This window comes from Rhinatrema bivittatum, chromosome 6, assembly GCF_901001135.1.
Source record: "Rhinatrema bivittatum chromosome 6, aRhiBiv1.1, whole genome shotgun sequence".
NCBI lineage: Eukaryota > Metazoa > Chordata > Amphibia > Gymnophiona > Rhinatrematidae > Rhinatrema > Rhinatrema bivittatum.
Genome location: NC_042620.1, coordinates 180,863,745 through 180,888,373, shown reverse-complemented (window position 1 = coordinate 180,888,373; position 24,629 = coordinate 180,863,745). Strand labels below are relative to the sequence as shown.

Sequence of the window (24,629 nt, the reverse complement as noted above, 5' to 3'; positions counted from 1 at the left end):
TATAAATCTAATAAATGTAAATATAGATATGTGTGTGTTTATATGTATATGTTTTTACCCAATCTGGAGACTGTTCACTAGACCTAGTGATTTTCCTAAGGTAGAAGTTGACAGGACTGGTGGGCAGCTTTTCTTGATTTGGCTGGTACAGGCAGCGTAAGGTTCATATTCAGAGCAATTGACTCAGCTAGGAGTGGGACTTAAAACCCTGAAATCTGTAATGTGTTTGTGCCTGTCAGGGCATGCCAAGGACCCTCTAGCTCTGGAGACTTGGGGCAGAATTTTAGTGTTGGGCATATCTGATGACTTTTATCAGGTTGATGGAGAAATTCCAAGAGGTACATAGATAGCAGTGAGGGCGCATGTAATTGATAGCTGTCCCATGAGAGGAAAGAATGGTACAATCAAGTTTCTTGTACAAAGGCCACAGACATAGTAATGGGAAAAGTATGAAGGACTGGAAAAATAGATCACCTCGAATGAGCAGATGGGTGTACCTACTACTTAAATTGCTCTGGGGTTTCAGGAGTCTATCACGGAGAATGTTGTTACTTCATATTAAAATCATGCTGGAAAAACCATTTTTCAATGGAATACAAAAAATTCCATCCAAAACTAAAGGAGCCTACCTTCTACTGTTCACACACACACATCTGCAGTGTGCAAAAGGTCAATGGCGAAAAACTGAATCCAAAGTTATTTGACTGTAATTTTAAAGTAGTCACTTATAAGTGTGAGCTAAGTAATAGATGCTTAGAGGAGATACACACGCACACAGCTGCAAAAGCAACTAATATTGTTCAAACAATAAAAAAGAAGAGCTAAGAAAACTGCACAACAACCCTCCAGATGAAATCTGTAGACTGTTACAGCCATCCAAAATGGCTCTGTTTTGCTAAGGATGCTTGAAACAGAGTGGCGAGGAAGAGTCACCATTTAATGAACTTGGTCTGGAGTGCACTTCTGATGTTTCATATTGTTTAACAGCATCTTTCTAGGGTTTTATATTGCTCTTTAAAGCCAAACAAAATTAATATGCATATCTGAGAAAGTTGAAAAAATAGTCTAAATATCTTCACTATTTAATATTTGTTTATAATGTTTGTTATAAAGGAATATCTATAAGCTTTTTGCAAGTGTTTTTTGTGGTATGATTAGACATTGGTCTCCTAATCCTGATTCCACCTGGGGATGTGGCATTTCTATGAATACCTTTTGTCTCTCTCTTGCATTAAAGATCTTTTGATGGACTTTGATTTAGCTTTTTACCATTTGACTTTTTGGATTTTTTAAAAATTTTCTTTTGGACAAGTTGCAGGTGACCCCTTTTTATTAGAACACCTTCATACATCTGTGACTAGTTTTTAAGAGTTATGCTTCCTTCAGCAGGTCAGTGAAGAAACAGCACAGTCTATATAAGGAAACAAAGGTTATGTGTCTCATGGGACACAAGAAAATTCTCTGTGAAGTTGTAATATTTGGATTATTGCACATTGAGGTTTTTTTTTCTCATCTCCCTTTATTCCTTTCTCATAATTATTTTCTAATGTTTGAATTAGTAATTATGCATCTATGGTTTATCAATTCCTTTAACAATGCTTCCATTTGGTTCTGTAAATAATCACTAAGTTATTTATCTTATCCCCATACAGTTCTTTTACTCCTCCCCGTTCTTCTTTTCTTCCTCTCCCAGTTCTATACCCCTGTTTTTTGTAACTGCTCCCCCTTGCACCAGTTTAGTTCTACTGTTCGATGCACCTCTTGTTTCTATGTAAACCAGCATGATGTGACCTGGTCATGAATGCCGGTATATAAAAAATCTAAATAAAATAAATAAATGGTCATATAGTATAATTCAACAAAATATTATTAATTACTAATGTTGCCATTAAAAATCAGATTCTTGAAATGTTTGGATTGCTTGCTTTGCTGAGATGAATTACCTTTTTTTTTTTTTTTTTTAATTTTTTTTTTTACCACGATTAGGAACTTCTCAGAAAATGCTGGAAGCGACTGCCTTGCAGGTTCAGTTTGTGGCTGATGAAGATGTTCTAGATCATATCATCGATAAACAAGAAGGTACCGATGGGTTAGTCTTGCAGGATACATTCTTAGACTTAGGCCCTGTATTGTACATTTTATCAAGACAGAAATTGATTTAGCTCAGTCTTAGAGAAGAAGTTTTTTTGTTTTTTTTAAAATTTTGACATTTCAATTAAATGGCGAGAGGGTTAAAGGTAATCTCTGGTCTTGGGCATGTTTTATAAGCAATACCAGCATCAAGCAGACATGTTACTTTGATTTCTGCAGGTTCTCTGTTTTGTATTTTGTCTGCTTAAGAGAAAATCTGATCAAGGCTCATAAATTAATCAGAGCTTTCATCATTCACTGAGTATTGCCAGTCTTTCCCTTTCTTTTCTTTCTGCAAGGCTGCTGGGTTGTTTCTTAGTTTACAAGGTCTCCTTTGAAGCTGAACGTGTTACATCTTTAAATGAACCTAGTGAGCAGCATACAGCCATACTCTCCTGAGGTAAAGATCAGTCGCACATCCAATGTACTTGATCTCTCTTTTTGGAACCAGAAACCTGGAGTTACTAAATCCAGGACATTTGTGCAGTTGTCTTCCAGATCATCAGACCAGCTTTCTAAAGTTTTTTTAAACTGCTTTCTGACCCTGTAAATTTGATAAGATCCCAATAGGTTTTCTGGCTTAGTAAGATGTTCATTTTTTTTTTTCTTTGGTATGAGCCTCACTACTGGGATAAAACTCATTTCTTATCATCCAGTCAGATAAATTCAGAACCAGTGGGTTATGCACCTCTATCAGCAGATGGAGACGGAGCAAAGTGGACATCACAATATATATAGCTCTGCAGTTACATCAGCCCACCAGTATTCTCCATCTCCAGCAGATGGTGGATGTGCATCTCCCTATTGGGGATTGCTTCAAGTTTTAGAAGGAGAAAGAAGAAAGAAATTTTAATTTATCTCACTCTCCTGCAGTGATACCAAATGGTCCCTCAGATGAGTGCCTTGGGTCCGGTAGCTGGTTTATCAGCCGGCGTGGACTTAGCTGTTGAAACAGCTGAAAGGCAGTGGATTCAAGAAGCCGAGCCTGCGGCAACAGTATAGTCCCTCTCCCCCCCGCAGCCGGAGACAGACTCTGTACTCAGCTGGGATGGGCTGAGAGCTGGTTAAACAAAAAAGAAAAAGACCAGAGAAGGAGGGGTTTTTGTAGGGCTTCCTTCTTCTTATCTCCATGCTTGACATGTCGATCCGACGTTCATTCCCACCTCCGAGGGAGTTTAAGGGATGTGGGCAGCCTGGTGGGTCGAGCAGCTCTTTTGGGCTAGGCCCCATTCTTAGGCTTTTCTCTGTGCACCACATGGTAGGCCGCGGTGGTGTTTTCATACATTTTCGTGCACGTTAGACTGCCCTCTTCAGGACTGTTTATTCATGCGAGTACATCCGGCTGTACGTCCAGTTGTGCACTCATTTTTTAGACACTTAGTTGGACATCTAGTTTAGGCGCGTGCTTTCCTGTACACACAATATAGGCGGCATTGAAGGTGCTTATCGAGGCTCAGGGTTGTATGCTTAAATTTTGAATGCCTATTGTTTTCAGGGTAAATTCAGCTGGATCCACGCCTTTCTGTTGCCTGTTTAGCATACTGACAGACTGATGGCGCCTATAGCTAAGAAACCTAAGCACCTTACCCTCTGTGCTGCTTGTCATGTTCGGGCACCTGAGCCTGGCGTTCCCTCTGACTTGTGCCAGCGCTGCTTGGAGGTTCAGGGAGAATTGTCTTTGTCTGATTTTACTAAGCTCGGTTCTTCCCAGCCTGATGAGGGCCTGGGTAAAAACATGTCAGAAGGGGCGCCTGACCTTGGAACTCCCTTAACTGGTTCGTCAGTGGGGGAAGGTAGTTGAGTGGGCACAGGACAGGTACCTTCTGGTTTTGGCATGGATCCTCCTACTTTTACTTGGGTGGAATTTTTTTTTTTCAAGGATTGAAATCCTTTCTTCAGGCACAGTCCTCGGCTCTGACCAATCTTGCCAGGTCAGAGGCCATTATGGAGGCCATTCAAGAATTGATTAGCCACCTGAGGCAAATTTCAAAGGAGGATGAGTCTTGGAAGATCTCTACCCCCTGGATCCAGTGGCGAGAGAGCAGTTGCGTTTTTCAAAAGTGGACATGCTTGTGAGAGCTGTCTCAAAGCGGGTGACTGTCTCCATGGAGGGAGGAGCGGCCTTGAAGGATGCACATGATTAGGATTGAACCCACCCTTAAGCAAGCATTTGAAGCAATGGCAATGACTTTGCAGATAGCTTCTTGTTGTTTCCTGGTGGCTTGATTCTCTTTACTTCTCTCTCAGGAGGTTGATAAGTTTGGTGTGAATTCCAGGACAGTTTGGCAGATGCAGGATGAGATTTGGTCCGCACCTCAGCCAAAGGGGTGGCTTTGGTAATAGCGGCCAGCGTCAGTTATGACTGAGAAATTGTTCAGCCATTACGACCTCTAAGGCTAACTTCATGAAATTGCCCTTTAAAGGCTTGCTCTTGGTTGGGAGCGAGTTGGAGAAACTGGCCAATAAGTGGGGCAAGTTCCCGGTTCCTCAGTTGCTGGAGGATAAGCAGACACCGCGCTTCTTTAACATGAGAGGTCGTGCTAAGCGATCCAAGCATTTTCGACCCTACAGAGAAGCATCTTTTCAGAGAGCTCGACCTTTTGGTATGTCTCAGTCCTTTCCTCCCAAACAGCCCAGACTGGGTACAGGCTCAGGTAGTGGAGCACCCCGAGCCTCCCAATTAAGGTGTGACATCCCACCCCTGGGAACAGGTTATAGGGAGTCACCTCTCTCTTTTATCAGATGTGAGTCAAAATGAAGTTAGTAAGTAGCACAATTAAAACTAATAGGAGAAAATTCTTTTTCACTCAGCTCACAATTATGCTCTGGAATTTGTTGCCAGAGGATGTGGTTAGTGTAGCTGGGTTTAAAAAAGGTTTAGAGAAGTCCATTATTTGCTATTAATCAAGTTGACTTAGGAAATAGCCACTGCTATTACTGGCATCAGTAACATGGGATGCAAGTGTTTGGGTACTTGCCAGGCACTTGTAGCCTGGATTGGCCACTATTGGAAATAGGATGCTGGGCTTGATGGACCCTTGGTCTGACCCAGTATGGCATGTTCTTATGGTCTGATGTAACTTTTAAAAACATAAGAACATGCCATACTGGGTCAGACCAAGGATCCATCAAGCCCAGCATTCTGTCTCCAACAGTGGCCAATCTAGGCCATAAGAACCTGGCAAGTTCCCAAAAACTAAGTCTTAAGTCTATCCCATATTGTTGCTAGTAATAGCAGTGGCTATTTTCTAAGTCAACTTAATTAATAGCAGGTAATGGACTTCTCCTCCAATAACTTATCCAATCCTTTTTTAAACCCAGCTACACTAACTGCACTAACCACATCCCCTGGCAACAAATTCCAGAGCTTAATTGTGAGTTGAGTGTGAGAATTTTTCTCCAGTTAGTTTTAAATGTGCCACATGCTAACTTCATGGTGTGCCCCCTAGTCCTTCTGTTATCTGAAAGAGTAAATAACCGATTCACATTTACCCGTTCTAGATCTCTCATGATTTTAAACACCTCTATCATCCCCCCTCAGCCGTCTCTTCTCCAAGCTGAAAAGTCCTAACCTCCTTAGTCTTTAGTGGGTCTTGGAGGTGATACGAGATGGCTATGCACTGGAGTTTTGCAGTGTTCCTCTGGATATGTTCTTGGTGTCTCCTTGCCACTCCCCACAGAAGAGAAAGGCGATGGAGTGTATATTTGCAAGGCTCCTCAGTCTGAGGGCTGTGGATCCAGTTCCCATGTCTCGAGAAAATACGGGTCTATATTCCATTTATTTCATTGTTCCCAAGAAGGAGGGTGCTTTTCGTCCCATCCTGGATCTCAAAGGGGTCCACTGTCATTTGCAGGTGACTCATTTTTGCATGGAAACATTATGCTCAGTGATAATGGCCGTACAATCGGGGTAGTTTTTGACCTCCTTGGATCTGTCTGAGGTGTACCTGCATATTCCCATCTGGCTAGAACACCAACATATTCTGCAATCCGCGATTTTGGGATGTCATTAACTGTTTTGAGTGCTCCCTTTTTGTCTGGCCTCCGTGCCCGGAACATTTTCCAAGATTATGGTGGTAGTGGCAGCAGAGTTGAGAGAGGATGGGATTCTGGTACACCTATACTTGGATGACTGCTAATTCGGGCCAAGTCTCTGGAAGAGAGCCTCCTGGTGTCACACAGGGTGATCTCCTTGTTGCAGGAGATGAATTGGGTGGTGAATCTGGCCAAGAGCAGTCTTCAGCCATCTCATTTGCTAGAGTATATTGGTGTTCGGTTCGACAGGAAGCAGGGCAGGGGTTTCCTGCCAGAGGGTCATATTAGAATTTGTTGGTGCAGGTACGTCTGTTGATGGAACACAATATGCCCGGCAGTGTGGTCCTATCTCAGGTGCTCAGATTGATGGTGGCGACCCTGGAAGTGGTGCCGTAAGGGCACATATGCGTCATCCTTCAGCGCTTCCTGCTGTCTCTTTGGAGCCCATGGTTTCAGAACTATGTGATTTGGCTCCACCTACCAATGGAAGTCTGCTCTCAACTACAGTGGTGATTACAAGTGGATCATCTTAAAAAAGGGGCTTTCCCTAAAATCTCCAGACTAGCTAGTACTCATGACAAATGCAAGCCTTCAGGGTTGGGGAGCTCACTGTCAGGAACTGACAGTGCAAGGGTGCTGGAGTGCAGCAGAGTCTCTCTGGAACATTAATCGGCTGGAAGCCTGGGTAGTCCTGTTGGCATGATTGCAGTTTGGCGACAGGTTGAAGGGTCGAGAGGTCCAGATAATGTTTGACAATGCAACTACAGTAGTCTACATCAGTCGACAGGGAGGAACTAAAAGCCAGCAAATGTCATAGAAAATAGACCAAGTTATTTAACGGATAGAAGTACATCTTCAGGAGATCTCAGCCTCGCACATTGCAGGAAAAAACAGTGTAAGAGCAGACTTTCTCAGCAGGCAGAGTCTGGACCCAGGAGAATGGGTATTGCCAGAGGAGGTGTTTCAGCTAATAGTGGATTGCTGGGTCCTTCCATTTCTGGACCTGCTGGTGACTTCTTGCATTGCGAAGATTCTTCTATTCTTCAGTCGCAGGAATAGCCGGAGGACAAACTGTGGTATGCTTTTCCCCTGTGGCCCATGTTGGGCAGAATGGTTTGGTTTGCAGGATGGAGAGTCACAGAGGGATGGTGCTTCTGGTGGCACCAGATTGGCCCAGGAGACCATGGTATGTGGATCTGTAGTAAATTTAAAAAAATGAAAAGGCTGCTAAGCTGCAGTAAATGCTACAGGTTAGAATATGTCTCCAAATAATTTTCAGCAGGTGTGAAACAAATTGAATCTATTATTTGAAATGAGTGAAACATTTTATAGAAGGCTCCTGAAAATTAATATGCTAATCCATTTACGATGATTGTGGTTGCAGGTGTTAAGGTTCGGAAAGAGTCTGCTCACTTGGTGGCTAACGTGAAGACATTTGTGAAGCAGGGGCAAGATGTTTCAGAAGATGAAACGCAGGAAATCTTGAAAGAGAAGGACTATGTGGATGTTCTAGGGACTGACATTCAAGGTATTTTTGTTTTTAAACTCTAACTTTTTTCAATTTTACAAACCACATAGTTTGTACAGAAATACGTGGGAATTTTCACAATCATATCAGATAACCTAACAAGAAATCATGAATAAATCATAATACAATACTTGACCATCAAAAATGCACAGGTACAATACTTAACCCACTACTCCAGAACAAATATATTGGAAAAAGAAGGGGGGGAGGGGGAAGATGAAACTAAAAAGGAGTTCACATAAAGAAATTTTTTAAGGTTAATTGACAAATACACAGTTCCCAGCGCTCTCTATTTTAAGCATTCAATAGGGAAAGAGGTAGTAGGACCCCTAGACTCCACAAATTCTTTTAATTGCTCGGGGGTAAAGAAAATAAACATTCTTCTCCTCTCCTGATTATACACTTACAGGGGAAACGAAGCATAAAAGAAAATCGCAATGCTACTACCTCTTGTCAGAGGGTTAAAAACCCACGTCGTCGTATCTGAGTAATGGAAGCTAAATCTGGAAATATTTTTATAGGAAAATCAAAATAGGAAACTGGATATTTTCTAAAATAATTTTTCATAACCAGATTTAAATCAGATGATGAAATAAATGATACCAAAAGTGGCCCTCTATCAATCCCTTCCATTGCTGAGTTTTCTAGAAAGTTTGATAAATCATTTTGAAAAGGAACATTTTAAGTTATTCTCAAAGTTCTGGGTTTCGGAAGAAAGAAACAGGTATTTATAGAAGATAAATTTTTCTTCTGCAAAGCCTAATATTTCTCGAAGAAATTTCTTTAAGATTATATATGGGATTTCTCCTACCACTCTCTGGGAAATTAAGAAAACGAAGGTTTAAATATCTAGCCTTATTCTCTAGATGCTCAATACGTCTAGCAAGAGCTTCCCGATCTTTAACTGTCGTAGCTTTAAAGTTCTGTATTTTTTTTTCTCTTTTTCTTCCGAACCACCTACTTTGACTTCTAAAGAGTAAACCTGTAGTTGCATTCCTTGATGTTTCTGCTGGCAATTCGAAATTGAATGGTCCATCTTAGAATTTAAGGAGTTTAATGTTGTACCGAGTCCTACTGCCAAGTCCCCATATGGCATCTAATGTAACCACCTCAGGACAAGCTGGGGTCTTAAACAGTTCAATGCAGGAGATGTTAACTGAAGTAGGGGGAATCACCCCCATTTCACCATTCTCCCTTAACCCCCCCACCACCTGGCATCTGTAATGGTACCTGCTGTTCCCACAACAGTTTTGTCCAACAAAGGAGACCGTCGGAGGGAGGGTTGAATCCGGTATTGAGGCGCTCTGCTGTATTCGCTCTACACCAGGACCGGCAGTGAGGTCATCACTCAGTGTCCCGTTGAGGTTTGCCTCGCTCGTCCTCTGAGATGGCGGTTGCCGAAGTTCGGGACTCCGGGACGCCTCCTCTGCAGGCGGGAAGGGTTCTCCCAAGTCCCCCCGCACATCAGGCTCCTCAGCTCTCTGGATCGCTGACGCTGGTACGGACATAAAGTGGGTTATCTCCAGCTGCTGTTGTATCGGTGAGGGGAGGGAAGCAAAAGGGTATATCCGCACCTTCCCTTGAATTTTGGGGGCATTTCAAAGCAAAAAACCACGTTTTAGGAAAAGAAGCTGTAGCAACTCTCACATCCTTTCTGTGTGGCCATCTTAACTCCTCCCCCATTTTTCAAGGTATTTTAAGAAATCTAGTTTCTCTGGTATGGTGGGTAACTGGTCCGCAAGGGCCCCTAACTGTCCCATAGACCAGTGTTTCTCATCCTTTTTCCCACACCTGATGGACAACACTTATATGTGTGACACACTGCTCATTACAATGCATGGCATAAATTAAAAAAAAAAAAAAAAAAAAAAAAAAGGCGCCGTATTATAATTAAGAATGACACAAGAGAAAGATGAGAGTATTCTCTCTGAACAGAAATTACATAAATAGTAAACCTCCAATACTAGAACAGCACCAGCATTCAAACAGTAACCATCTTATTTAAGAAAAGGCAACACTGAAAATATTACACCAGGCCTTAAAACTCCAATACTCCTCCTATTAGGCAAACAGAACATGCCAGGCTGCTATAGAGCCCTGCACAGAAACTACATGCCAGCAGAATACCTCACCTCAGTCACATGTGCAGCCCCTCATCCAGGGCTGGTGCAAGGGTTTGAGGCACCCTAGGCATACCAATCTATTACCGCCCCTAACCTACCCTGAGTTGAATGTGCCCTCTGACAGTGGTAGATATATAGAGTTATGGTCATCCTCTTACAGTTCTTTCTCTCTCTTTGTCTCTTTACATTTTACAAATGCCACCCTAGGCAAATGGTTGTACCATCCCTACCCTCACCTGACAAAGAGACTATAAAGCAGGGGTGGGCAAGTCCGGTCCTCGAGGGCCGCAAACCAGTCGGGTTTTCAGGATACCCCTAATGAATATGCATGAAATAGATTTGCATACAACTGAGGCAGTCTGTATGCAGGTCTCTCTCATGTATATTCATTAAGGATATCTTGAAAACCCGACTGGTTTGCAGCCCTCGAGGACCGGAATTGCCCACCCCTGCTATAAAGCATAAATAGACACTTGCAGACAAAAACTGAATTGCAAATTGCAAGCCAGAATCTATGCAGTGCAACAAAGGGAAAAATGAAACATCACTCCTCATAAAAAAAAAAATCAAGAAATATAAATTCAATAGCAGTAAAACCATAATTGTACATAATTTTGTGTACACAGGGACAGGGCAATCAGAACACTTCGATTCAGAAAAAGATTTTAAAATATAATTTATTCAGCTGTTTATAAGAAAGTCCAAGACAAGTGTTCTGGGAGATGCAATATAACTGCCCTCTATCTGTAATAACTTGCATCTCAGTGAATCTCTGACATGCCCTGACTTATATAATCAAAATACAACATTCCCGAAGCTTCCAGAATGAATGACGTAACTGCCCAAAGATTTCCTTACAAAAAATACCTTATGCTGTTGTCATGACAATCTATCATGTATAGGAAATGCTTGTGATGACACCCCCCATTCAATTGTAAAAATCATTCTATACTAGTCTTCCCTGAAACCATCCTCCCATCATACAAGTTCCTGTATCACTTTGGCTTTGATGCACTATGTTCTTCTTTTCTTCTTTTGTTGTGTAAACAAATCGCAGTCTGGGTCTTGAATAGGAGCTAGGCTTGAATTCCATTTCTTGGCACCAGGGTTTAATTAAAAACTGTCACCTCACAGGATCTCCTTTTCAAATTGGTTTCTGTCCGTTGAAACCATGCATCTGCAAGACAAAAGATTGCATCCTGGACCCAGTTTCTCTGTATTGTGAAGTAAATGTTGCCATTAAATAGGCCTCTCTCCTGTTGTTGCCAGCAAATCTGTCTCAGAGATTTTCTGCAAGTCATGCTCAGAAAAGCACTCAAAGTTCATTCACCTCTGACAAGCCACAGTACAGCAGAGGCATCTGGGAATTCTTTGGTTGTCTGCTCGGCCTATTCTTCATAATAATAAAATATTTCAAAACAGCTGTTTCCTAGTGTGTAGCAGATGGACTCAGGACCAATGGGTATAGTGTACTGATAGCAGTTGGAGATGGATCAGATTTCAATCTGACATCAGTCCTAGTACATATACCCCTGCAGGAAGTGCAGCTCTTCAGTATTTTCCATCTCCATAGCAATTGGGGACTACCTGCCTGCTCTCACAGCGTTAGAACAAATCAAACGGAGAAAAACCCAAATTCAGAAGAAAACTTACCTCTACAGTCGAGTCCCACTCTCCTGCGGTGATACCCTCGGGTCCCTCCCCCAGTTGAGAATTCCCGAGGTGATTTCCGTGGTCCCTTGGAGGTAAGCCTCGGTCTGGCGGCCGATCCTCGGCGGGGACCTAGCCCCCGACTTCGGGCGCGGCTGAGAGGCAGCGGGTGCATCCTCGAGTGCGGCGGTCAAGGTATTTGCTCTCTCCCCCCACAGCCGGAGACCGCCCGGAACGAAACCGGGAAGTGCCGAAGACAAGATAAGGTAGAAATCTTCTTCTATTTACTCTTTCCTTATTACTAAGGTATATTACGATGGGATTAGGCATCTAGGTAAATAAAAGATATATATAGTTCAGACACAGTTATTTGTTGGTAATTGCTTAACAATAAAATGCTGCCCCTTTTTTTTTCTGCATATTAGACAGGTTTCGTTATTACTTTCAGTACCAGTCCTAGATTATCACAGATGAGATCAAAAGATGTTTTCTGTAAAGTTGAAATTTGTGTTTTGTTTCAAGTATTTGGAGATCTATCTGTGTTTTATCTTCTGTAATGATTATATAAGTTTAATAAAAATAAAATTAAAAAAAAAAAAAAAAAGAAAGAAATCTTCTTCTAAGACTCTGGTCTCCGAGGTTCGAGGAGTCTCACAGGTCGCCGGCTGGGACCAGTGCCGCCGGGTTGATCCGCCCTAGCAGGGCCAGGCCCCGTTAGATCCAAGAGTCCTCCCATGTGGAGACCCTCCGAGGTGGTCGCCATATTGCCCGCGTGGTTGCCGTCGCCATTTTGGGCCTTATTCGCTGCCTCGAGCCGGGTGCACAAGGCTAGCTAAGCGCATAGAATACATGTGCGCATAAGGTTACACGCACAAATACCGTGCACATAAGATACGCACGCATCACACGCTTACTGGGCCGGGCGCATAACTGCGACTTAGGCGCACACCTGGGCGCACACAACCTGCGCGCACATCTTCGCACCGGAGCGCATAAAGATTTAAGCGCCTATATCCATGGCACCACCAGAAACGGAGCTCAAGGCCTCTGCCCAGCATGCCACATCAGAGCTGCACAAAACGAAGAGGCCAACGCCCTATGCGTCCAGTGCGAGGAGGCCCTGGGAGATCCAGCCCAGGGCCAGTCCCACCCAGGGCCGAGTACTAGCTCCTCAATGAGTACCCCAGATGTAGCAAATTCCAGCGGGACACCCCCTCAAATGGGGTCTCAGGGAATCGGCGCCTCCTAGCTTGGACCCAGCATCTATCTCATGGGTGTAATTCTTCAAAGGCCTACACACCTTCATTCACATGCAGATGGAGCCTCCGGCAAAACAGCCACAGCCTCCACCAGAAGACCTTTATGCCCCAGGCCTCCCTAGGCCCAGACAAATGTTTCTAACGCCCAGAAGTCCCACCTACGGGGACACGGACAACTCTGAAGAGGAATCAGAGCCCCTAGAAGAGGGGGAACTCCCCCTGGGGACAGATCCTCACCGGACCATGAGACGCTTCTTCACCAAGGACGAGCTCCCAGACCTGGTCACCCACAGCCTGAAGGAGCTTGCTATCCCGGGCACAAGTGCTTCAGGGGAACCTAAGACGAATCCCCTGCTAGAGGGACTCCGCCAGACCTCCTGCCATTTCCATCTGTTACAAGCCGTCCAGCATCTAATCGACCTGGAATGGAGTGCTCCAGAGTCCACATTCAAAGGGGGGCGGGCTATGGCAGCCATGTACCCTCTGGACCCAGCGGCCAAAGACCTTCTGACATGCCCAAAAGTGGATGCCATAGTCTGCGCGGTCTTGAAGCGCACCACTATCCCAGTGGAGGGAGGTGCTGCACTCAAAGATGCTCATGACCGACGTCTGGAATCCATCCTTAAACAATCCTTTGATGTCTCTGCTATGTCCCTACAAATAGCGGCCTGCTGCACCGTGGTGACACGTGCCTGCCTATCACAAACCAGGAGCAACACCCCTGGGGAAGCCATGGAACCAGCAGTATCGTTCCTTGCGGATGCTGCTTCCGATCTGGTGCGCACCGCGGCCAGAGGAGTGTCATCAGCTGTGGCAGCCAGGAGGCAACTCTGGCTCCGAAGCTGGTTGGCCAACGCATCTTCCAAAACGCGACTCACAAGGATGCCCTTCAAAGGATCCCTCCTGTTCGGCAGTGAACTAGAGAAACTGGCTAACAAATGGGGCGAGTCCCCATTGCCGCAACTACCGGAGGACAGGAATAAGAAAAACTAGCGACCCTTCCCCTGATCTTCCAGGGGCAGAAGTTCACAGCGCTTCAATCCATACAGAGACTCTTATCACGCGCCTCATCCTACAGGCAGGATCCAGTCCTTTCGGAACCAGCTCTGGCCCAGGCCCCACTCGCACCCCACAATGAGATTCGGCCGACCCGTCCAACGAGGAAGCCATAGGTGGCAGACTTACCCTATTCTACCATAGATGGGTCGATATAACATCGGGGCAAGTGGGTCCTAACCATCATTCGAGAGGGATACTTCCTGGACTTCCTCCGAACCCCTCTGGACAAGTTCGTGGAATCCCCCTGCCACGACCCCTCCAAGAGGGTGGCAGTGGAGGCTACTCTGACCAGATTACTGACCCTAGAGGTCATAACCCCAGTGCCTCCATAACAAATAAATACTGGCCACTATTCCATTTATTTTATCGTCCCCAAGAAAGAAGGGAACGCCACTTGAGGATCCCCCGCTTCTGCATGGAAACCCTACGCTCTGTAATAAGAGCGATCCAACCGGGAGAGTTAATCACATCCCTAGATCTGTCGGAAGCATACCTAGACATTCCATCAAGAACGTCAGCACTTCCTTCGCTTCAAAATCCTGGACCGTCACTACCAGTTCCGGGCATTACCCTTCGGGTTAGCCACAGCACCCCGGACGACCAACAAGATCATAGTGGTGGTGGCGGGAACACTGAGGAAAGAAGGAATCCTCATACACCCTTACCTAGACGATTGGTTGATCAGGGCGAAATCCCCAGAGGAAAGTCGCCAGGCAACCAGCAGAGTCCAGATTCTACTGGAGAGCCTCGGATGGGTGGTCAACACAAACAAACAAGAACTGCCTGCAACCCTCACAGACTCTAGAATACTTAGGAGTCCTATTCGACACCAAGGAAGACAAGGTCATCCTGACACTGGCGAGGAGATTAAAACTGATGAACCAGTTGCGAACCCTGCTGAGCGAACCTCCCCCCACAGCATGGGATTACCTACAAGTCCTCAGTCTCATGGCATCCACACTGGAAGTAGTACCATGGGCACGAGCTCATATGAGAACCCTACAGCGCTCACTGCTATCGCAATGGAACCCACTGTCTCAGAACTACACCGTATGTCTACCACTCCCGGGCAAAGTTCGAACCGAACTACGGTGGTGGCTACAAGACGGCCACCTGAGCCAGGGAAAGAGACTATCCTCACCAACCTGGATCCTGCTCACCATGGACGCCAGCCTACGAGGATGGGGAGCACACTGCCAAGAACTAACCGCCCAAGGGCAGTGGAACACAGAAGAGTCGGGGTGGAACATCAATCGCCTAGAAGCCAGGGCAGTCAGACTAGCCTGCCTACGGTTCGGTCAAAGACTCCGAGACAAAGTGGTCAGGGTAATGTCTGACAACGCCACAACAGTGGCCTACATCAACCGTCAGGGAGGAACCAGAAGCCAACAGGTGTCTCTGGAAATAGCCCCCCTAATGTCATGGGCAGAAGGGAACCTCCAGGAGATCTCGGCCGTCCACATCGCCGGGAAAGACAACATCACGGTGGATTACCTCAGCAGAGAAAGTCTAGACCCAGGAGAATGGAAGCTGTCGACCACAGCGTTCCAACTGATAGTGAACCGTTGGGGAACACCAACCAGGGACCTTCTGGCAAACTGGTCCAACGCCCAAGTACCCAGTTACTTCAGCCACAGATGGGAACCTCAGTCCCAGGGCATCGATACCCTGGTTCAGACATGGCCACTGGAGACTCTGCTATATGCCTTCCCACCGTGGCCCATGCTAAGCGTGATCATTCACAAGATAAGTCTACACAGGGGACCGGTACTTCTTGTGGCCCCGGACTGGCCAAGATGACCATGGTACGCAGACATGCGGAGATTACTGACAGGGAACCCCTTGCCACTACCTCCACACAGAGACCTACTCCAACAGGGACCGATCCTCCACGAGGACCCAGCTCAATTCTCTCTTACGGTCTGGCCATTGAGAGGGCTCGCCTGAGAGAGAGCGGATACTCGGGGGCTGTAATCGACACCCTACTCAGAGCACGAAAGTTCTCCACATCTCTAACATACATAAAGGTGTGGAGAGTATTTGAAGCCTGGCGCGAGGACCACAACATCATACCTCGCTCAGTCAAAATTCCTGCAGTCTTGGAATTCCTACAGAACGGCCTACAGAAGGGATTGTCCCTCAACTCCATCAAGGTCTAGGTGGCCGCATTGTCATGCTACGGCGCCAAGAACGAGGGCGGCAGCATAGCCTCTCACCCGGATGTCTCCCACTTCCTGAAAGGAGTTAAACACATCCGACCACCCCTAAAGTGGCCGGTACCCCTTTGGAACCTCAACCTGGTCCTGGACTTCTTAGCAGGAGCCTCGTCCAGACCTCTCTGCGGCCTGTCTCTCCAACTATTAACATTTGAAAACAGCCTTCCTGCTGGCAGTCTGCTCAGCCCGTCGCATATCCGAGCTGCAAGCACTGTCCTGTCGTGAGCCGTTTCTCAGGCTCACCCCCTGGAACCATCCAGCTACGCACAGTTCCCTTGTTCCTTCCCAAAGTGGTGCCCCACTTCCACCTTACCCAAACCATCTCGCTACCATTGTCAGATGAACAGAAGAATTCGGAAGAGGCCAAAAGTCTATGCCACCTCAACATCGGCAGACTCCTGGCCAGATATCTGGAAATGTCTGAATCCATACGGAAGACAGACCACCTGTTCGTCCTTCACAGCGGGAAGAAGCAAGGGGAAGCGGCCTCACGAGCAACCATAGCCCGCTGGATCAAGGAAGTCATCAAGGCGGCCTACGTAGAAGCAGGCAAGCCACCACCTCTACAAATCAAGGCCCATTCTACTAGGGCCCAGGCAGTGTCCTGGGCAGAAACCAAGATGCTGTCACCTGCCGAGATCTGCAGGGCGACAACATGGTCCTCCATCCACACCCTTTTCCTGGTTTTACCGCCTGGATGTTCAGGCTCGGGAGGACACAGCAAGGGCAGTACTAAGTGGGTCACGGGCAGCCTCCCACCCGGTTCGGGAGTAGCTTTTCTACATCCCATTGGTCCTGAGTCCATCTGCTACACGCTAGGAAATGGAGAAATTACTTACCTGATAATTTTGTTTTCTTTAGTGTAGACACATGGACTCAGCATCCCACCCATGGCTGTCGTTACTCATGGAAACCTCGGGGGTCAGCTCCGAGAGCAAGGGAATCAAGGGTAAGCGATGCTTTCCTTCATCTAGGACACTCACCCTACCGGGTGTTGACGTTTCCTGGTTGAGGGCTATAGCTGGCGGTCTCCAGCTATAGCCAATTCAACAGATTCAAGTTATGAAGTCATGCAAGTTATTCAAATTAGTCAATCACACATATATCCACAATGCTTTTCAAGGAGAAAACTGAAGAGCTGCACTTCCTGCAGGGGTATATGTACTAGGGCTGACGTCAGATTGAAATCTGATCTGTCTCCAACTGCTATCAGGAGTTTACTATACCCATTGGTCCTGAGTCCATCTGTCTACACTAAGGAAAACAAAATTATCAGGTAAGTAATTTCTCCAATGAATGAAAAACTTTTATATAAAAAATTTATAGAAACCAAATATAAAAAATTTATAGACACCAATAAAATATTTCAAAACAGCAGACACACAGACCCAATAATTAAAAATAAGGATTAAAAAAAATGTTTTAGGAACATTGAATTTGTAGGTTCTCTTTCTCTCTCTTTCCCTCTCTCTCTTTCTCTCCACACCACTTCCTGTTCCGGGCCAATGGGGCGGGAAGAAGAGAGCATGCTGCTAGTGCCGCTGACTCCAGCAATCCTGCTGCATTCCGCCCAAACTATCAGCATTTCAAGCCCTGGCAGAGAGAGAATTCACGGAGCAGCTGGGCCAGCGGGAGACCAGGAAGTGTGGTGACACACTGGTGTGTTGCAACACGCCAATTGAGAACTGCTGCCATAGACTAACACTAGCCCCAAAATCTTTACTCTACCTATGACGAGGAGTTAAATTTCCAGCATTTAGAAAACCTCAGTTAAGCCAGTGCACCGTTCTGAATTAGGGTGTAATAGCTAATTCCTTAATTAATATGGGATTTCAGTGGAGAAGTGCCAAGCTATATTTTTACTCAGGTCTGTACACACTGTTTTACTCCATTTAATATGAGAGCTACTATTCTACTGGCTTTACTAGAAAATGGACTTTCTAAGTTATAATGTAAGTTGTTTTTTCCTGTACGTACCAGGATCAGTCCAGACTGCTGGGTTATGCCTCCCCTCCAGTAGATGGAGTCAGAGAGAAACTGAAAAGCACCTGCGATCCCTCAGTATTTTCTCTGACTCCAGCAGATTGAGAGGCATAACCTGCGGTCCTGATCTCGTTTTCCCTGAGGCTGTGCCCCATCAGGTTTGAGTACCTTAGAAAAAAAAAATGTATATAAATAATACAGCTTTTAGAGTATTTGACTGGATCATTTAAAAAAAAAAAAAAAAAAGCAGTTTTCTCATTCATTTGCTGAAGCAGCCAGCCAGGGGAAGGCAAGGCAGGGCATTGTCCTGTCACTAATTCCCGGAGTGTTTTCAAATCTGGCCTGGTGAGAGGAGGGGGAGGATTTACCGGTGGGCCGGTTACTCTCCCCCTCCCTCAGAGACTCTTTCATTCCTCTGGGTTTCCCCCCCAGTGCCGTTCCCCGTGGGCTGAATTCTTTTAAAAAGAAAAGCATACAGATTTTTGCATTTTTATTCGATTGAGATTTCTTACCTCAGCCGTGCCTGCCAGCACTTCCCGGGCCTCCGGAGGGGGTGGAGCTTCCACCCGGCTGCCAACTATGCCTAGGGGGACGGCGTGTAGCTCCTGTGGAGAGCCGGGGGTCTGGCTCTCCCGCGAAGGCCTCTGCTCCCGGTGTCTCCCCGGGGGCGAGGGGCCTTCGCAGCACAGTGATTCAGTTCTGGGGGCGGCCATTTCGTGACACAGAAAATCGTGCAGCACGCACGAGGTGGAGGGGCAGTGGCCTGGTTCGCTCCTGATTAGCGCGGGAGCGGCGGCCATTTTGTCTGTCTCGGACGGGGACGCTGATGGCTCGGAGGAGGGAGAGGATCTCCCTCCCCCGCTGTCCCACCGCACAGGCCACGCGGTTTGCCGGCCGACCCAGCTCCTCCTCCGTTTATGCCCTCGGGGGGAGGGGGGGGGGGGGCTCTTAAAGCGACAGCATCCTTTCTCATCCAAATTTATATTGCTGTTGCATAAAGCATATCTGGAGGCGGAGACTGAGTGGGATGCCCAGTCTCCCAGCCCAGCAAAGATCTCGAGGGACTCCAGGAGCCAAGGAAAGGTGGATTCCTGTAGGTTGCCTGATCCGGTGGATCCGGGTTTTCAGGATTCTTCCACCCTCGCTATGGACGATAAGGGGGACAATGTCACCCAGGTGGAGGGTGACGACCCCCAGGTCCTCCGTCTGTTCCATAGGGAAGAACTGGACCATTTGATTTTGCACATGCTGCAGGAGCTGGAACTCCCTCTGTCTCAGGAATCGTCAGATTTATCTACGGGGGGATTCAGTTTTAGTGGGGCTCCGCGCCCTACCACAGACGTTCCCTTTTCACCCGAAGCTTTCACAGATTGTGTCCCGTGAGTGGGAGGCCCCGGAGGCATCCTTGAGGGTCACCAGAGCCATGGAAAAATTATACCCACTTCCTGCTGATTTGCTTGACCACCTCAAGGTTCCAAAAGTGGACTCCGTAGTCATGGCCATAGCCAAACATACTACTATTCCGGTGACTGGAGGCACAGCGCTTAAAGACCTACAGGATAGGAAGTTGGAAGTGTTGCTTAAATGTATATTTGAAGTATCTGCTTTGGGGATACGGGCAGCTGTATGTAGTAGTCTTATGCAGCGGGCTTTGTTTCGATGGGTTCAGCAAATGCTGACGGCCCAAGACCTTCCCCCTGGGGAGGCTGAACAAGTGGCCCGTATGGAAACAGCTGTCGCCTATACGGCAGACGCCCTTTATGATCTTCTATGTACTTCGGCTCGGACTATGTCTTCGGCATCAGCGTGTCGCCTGTCGTGGCTCCGGAACTGGTCTACGGATGCCTCATCTAAATCCCAACTCGGGTCCTTCCCTTTTCGGGGTAAGTTGTTTGGTGATGAGCTGGAACAACTCATCAAGGCCTTGTGTGACAACAAGGTTTATAAGCTGCCAGAGGACAAACACAGGGGGGCCCGCCCACCGGGTAGCTACAGAGGACGTTTCCGGGGACAGCGTCGTTTTCGATCGAGTAGGGGTGCTTCGGTCTATACCCCTCGGCAATCAGCTTTGAGAGCACAATCTTGATAGTCTTCCTTTCGAGGCAGGTGGCCTCAGCATGCTGGGTCCCATGCCTTTGCACACAACAGCAAGCCTGCACAATGAAGGGACGCCGACCCATTCCTCCATACCGAAGATCGGGGGTCGGCTGTTCCAGTTTTATGAGGAATGGGTCAAAATTACTTCAGACCAGTGGGTACTTGATATTATAAGTCATGGTTACGTTTTGGATTTTGCTCGTCCCCTCCGGGATCTTTTCCTGGTGTCCCCTTGCGGGCTGCTGCAGAAACAGGTGGTCCTTCAGACCCTAGTTCGGTTGAAGGCTCTGGGAGCCATCTCGCCAGTTCCTCCATTGGAGCGCCGGACCGGTCGCTACTCCATCTACTTTGTGGTACCCAAGAAGGATGGGACCTTTCGCCCGATTTTAGACCTCAAACTGGTCAACAAGGCCTTGCGGGTGCCTCGCTTTCGTATGGAAACGTTGCGGTTGGTCATTGCGGTGGTCCACAAAGGAGAGTTTTTGGCTTCTTTGGATCTGATGGAGGCATATCTTTACATAGGGATCCAAGAACACCATCAGTGATTTTCTCAGATTCATGATCATGGAGCAACACTATCAGTTTTGTGCCCTACCCTTTGGGCTAGCGACCGCTCCTCGCGTGTTCACCAAGGTACTGGTAGTGGTAGTGGTGAGCTTACTTCGGGAAGGAATTCTAGTGCATCCCTACCTGGACAACTGGCTCATTCGAGCGAAATCGGAGGAACTCTGCCGGGCGGTGGTCAGTTCAGTCGTGTATAGACTACAGTCTCTGGGCTGGGTTGTCAGCTTTGCCAAGAGCTAGCTGATCGCAACCCAGGTGATAGAGTTCTTGGGAGCTCGATTTGATACGCTTGCAGGCAAAGTCTCGTTACCCCTCGATCGCATGGACAGGTTGATGTCCCAGGTGTGGCGACTGTTGTCACTCTCCTCCCCAGTGGTGTGGCATTATTTACAGGTTCTTGGGTTTATGGCATCTACCCTGGAGCTAGTTCCTTGGGCCTTCGTGCATCTGAGACCTTTACAGAGGGTGCTGCTCTCGCATTGGGACCTCAAATCGGAAGAGTACCAGATCCCCTTGCCACTGCTCGAACCTGCTAGATCCAGTCTGGCCTGGTGGCTCAATCCGGATCACTTGCTAAGGGGGGTGAACCTCAAGAGCCCCCAATGGATAGTGGTAACGACCGATGCCAGCCTCTCTGGTTGGGGAGAAGTGTGCCAGTTGAGGTCGGCTCAGGGTCTTTGGACCCTGTTTCAGCCACAGTGGTCCATCAACAGGTTGGAGACCAGAGCGGTCCGACTAGCTCTGCAACACTTCTTACCGATGTTATGCAACAAAGCGGTACGGATTCTTTCCGACAATGCGACCGCTGTGGCCTACATAAACAGGCAAGGAGGCACCAGAAGTCGTCCCGTGTCTGAGGCCGACAAGCTGATGAGCTGGGCAGAGTGTCCCTGCACCAGATTACGGCGTCTCCTATCGCCGGGGTCAACAGCATTCAGGTGGACTTCCTCAGCCGACAACAATTGGATTCCAGGGAATGGGAGCTGTCGGAGGAGGCGATGAGAATGGTCTCAAGACGATGGGGGACTCCCCACCTGGACCTGATGGCGACTCATTGGAACGCAAAGTCGGCTCGCTTCTTCAGTCGCAGGTGAGACCATGGGTCCGCAGGCGTGGATGCTCTGGTTCTTCCATGGCCGCCGCACGTCGTCCTCTGTTTTTCCTCCATGGCCGCTGATCGGAAAGGTATTGTGTCCGGTGATTCTAGTGGTCCCCGAGTGGGCCCGAAGGCCATGGTTCGCCGATCTGATCAACCTAGCGGTGGACGGTCCGCTGCGTTTCGGTCAACTGCCCAACCTGCTAAGACAGGGTCCAGTATTTTTAGAACAGGCAGATCGATTCTGTCTAGCGGCCTGGCTTATGAAAGGAGGCAGTTAAGAAGAAAGGGTTACTTGGAGGCAGTTATTTCTACCCTTCTGCGAGCCAGGAAAACTTCTACGTCGCTTACCTATGTTCGGGTTTGGAAAGGCTTTGATTCCTGGTGCTGCGGGTGCAGCTTGTCCCCGAGACAGGCCACTATTGGTCACATCCTGTCATTTTTACAAGACTGTTTACGGAAGGGTCTTTCTTACAGTTCGCTCAGAGTTCAGGTTTTGGCCTTGGGCATTCTCCATGGTAAGATTGGCGGCTCACCCGGATGTGATACAGTTTTTGAAGGGGGCCAAGCACTTGAAACCACCGGTGCGAGTGGTTTGTCCGTCCTGGAGTTTAAATTTTGGTTCTCCGTTCTCTCTGCGGGCCACCCTTTGAGCCCTTGAAGCAAGCGATGTTTAAAGACTTGACGCTTAAAGCGGTGTTTCTCGTGGCTATCTGTTCGACTCGGCGGGTTTCAGAGCTTCAAGCCTTGTCCTGTCGAGAGCCTTTTCTGCGTATTTTTGATTCGGGTATCTCTCTTCGCACAGTGCCCTCCTTTCTGCCCAAGGTAGTCTCAGCTTTTCATGTCAACCAGTCAGTTGAGCTACCGGCTTTTTCTGATGAGGATAAGGACCTGAGGAGGTTGGATGTCCGTAGGGTCCTCTTGCGATACTTGGAGGTTACTAATCCATTTCGTTTGTCGGATCACCTCTTCGTTTTGTGGAGCGGTCCTGAGAAAGGGGCTCAGGCTTCTAAAACTATTATCGCCCGATGGTTCAAGGACGCCATTGCTTCCGTTTACATATGTTGCGGGCTCCCGGTGCCGGAAGGTCTTAAGGCGCATTCTCTTTGGTCTCAGGTGGCTTCCTGGGCAGAAAGTCAGTGTGTCTCGCCGCAAGAGATCTGTCAGGCGGCCACGTGGAAATCCTTGCACACGTTTGCTAAGCATTACCAGTTAGATGTGAAGTATCCGAAGGTGGATTCTTTTGGCGGCAGTGTGCTTCATGCAGGAGTCTCCAGGTCCCACCCCATTTAGGGCAGCTTGGGTACATCCCAGCAATCTGGACTAATCCTGGTACATACAGGGAAAGGAAAATTAGTTCTTACCTGTTAATTTTCATTCCTGTAGTACCAAGGATCAGTCCAGACGCCCCCCCCCCCCCCCCCCCCCCCCCCGTACACAGGAGAGTCCAGTCAGCTCTTCGTATTTTCTTGACAGGTTGAGACGCACATCAGTTTTTCTTTGAGCAGAGCCAAATTTGGTTACATTGTTCTTTTTTACAAGTTTATGCTCGTTCTACTTTTTGAGCAGGTTTAGTTTTTAGCTTTAGCTCATGCATTACTCATGTTTTTGCCCATCAACACAGTTCTCTGTTAACTGTATATCCCAAGTTACACTACCCCCTTTTTTAGCTATTCCCTATATTTATTCAAGTTATTTTGACGAGTTATTGTTGTCTATGTAATATTTATTTATGTTCTTATGTTCAGAAACTCTGTTTATTGTAACGCCTTAACCGCGACAGTTTTGTTCTATGGAAACCGACCTGATTTGATACTTGTATTGAGAAGGTCGGTATATAAAAATCCGAAATAAATAAATAAATAAACTTGATCTAGTCACCGGTTGCTAAAGCATACTGTTTTATATATATATATATATATATATATATCAAACAAACTTTTTGTAGCAACAGCCAATCATTCTGCTTTGATATCGATAATACTGAGGGATCGCAGGTGGCACCCTGGGTTATGTGGGAGGTGCTTTTCAGTTTCTCTCTGACTCCATCTGCTGGAGGGGAGGCATAACCCAGCAGTCTGGACTGATCTTGGTACTACAGGAACGAAAATTAACAGGTAAGAACTAATTTTCCTTTCTCTGCTGTGTTGGTAGTTCAGTAACGAATCATTAATTATGGAAGTGGCACCAGACGTATGCTTGAATAAGTGAACTTGGGAAGATCACTTCATTGGAAAAGGCCTGTTTTATAAAGGCAGAGACAAAGAACACTGTTGGAAGCTGGGGAAATATTACCTGGAATATATGAAGAACTTAAAAAATTTGACCGTGGTTTTAGGGTTAATTATGCCGCAGAGGTATGATGTTGAACAGTAAACTGAATATACGTTAGCTAATGTTCAGAGAAAACTAACGTCTTTCTCAGGGCATGGAAATGTGCGTACGATGATGGAGGGTGTGCAGAGTTGAAAAAATTCCTAAAGTTAATTATTTATAATTCAGTTTGTGATATGCCTTTGGTTTCTATTTGAATACGGAAAAATGAGTTCTTAAATTTCTGTTCCTTACAGATTCCTTAAAAACTGGACCCAGAGCAGGTGGTAGTGAGGTTTACACTTTCCAGGCTATCAAACGCACCAATAAGATGGCACGACTAGGTAAATTTCTCAACTAGTTCATTTTGGGTTTGTAAAGTGATTCCCAAACCACTCCTGCAGATACACCTAACCACTCTGGGTTTCTGAAGGATATAATCAATTTGCATGAAAGATTTGCATACACTGGATATCCAGTTTCATGCATATTAATTGAGGCTATCCAGAGACTGGTTAAGTGTGCCTCCAAGACTGACTTGGGAAAGGCTGCTCTAGAGAGATGGCTTTCAGCTTG

The 24,629-nt window shown here is 46.8% G+C and overlaps 1 protein-coding gene across 1 annotated transcript in view; it reads left to right on the top strand.

Annotated features, from left to right (window-relative positions):
• The window catches only part of ORC2 (origin recognition complex subunit 2), a 91,446-nt gene that overhangs the window by 155 nt on the left and 66,662 nt on the right, over positions 1-24,629 (top strand). Inside the window, 3 exon segments of the mRNA XM_029606219.1 lie at positions 1,987-2,079; positions 7,550-7,693; positions 24,311-24,397. Coding sequence (XP_029462079.1) covers positions 2,001-2,079; positions 7,550-7,693; positions 24,311-24,397 — 310 coding nt within the window. The 5' untranslated portion in view covers positions 1,987-2,000.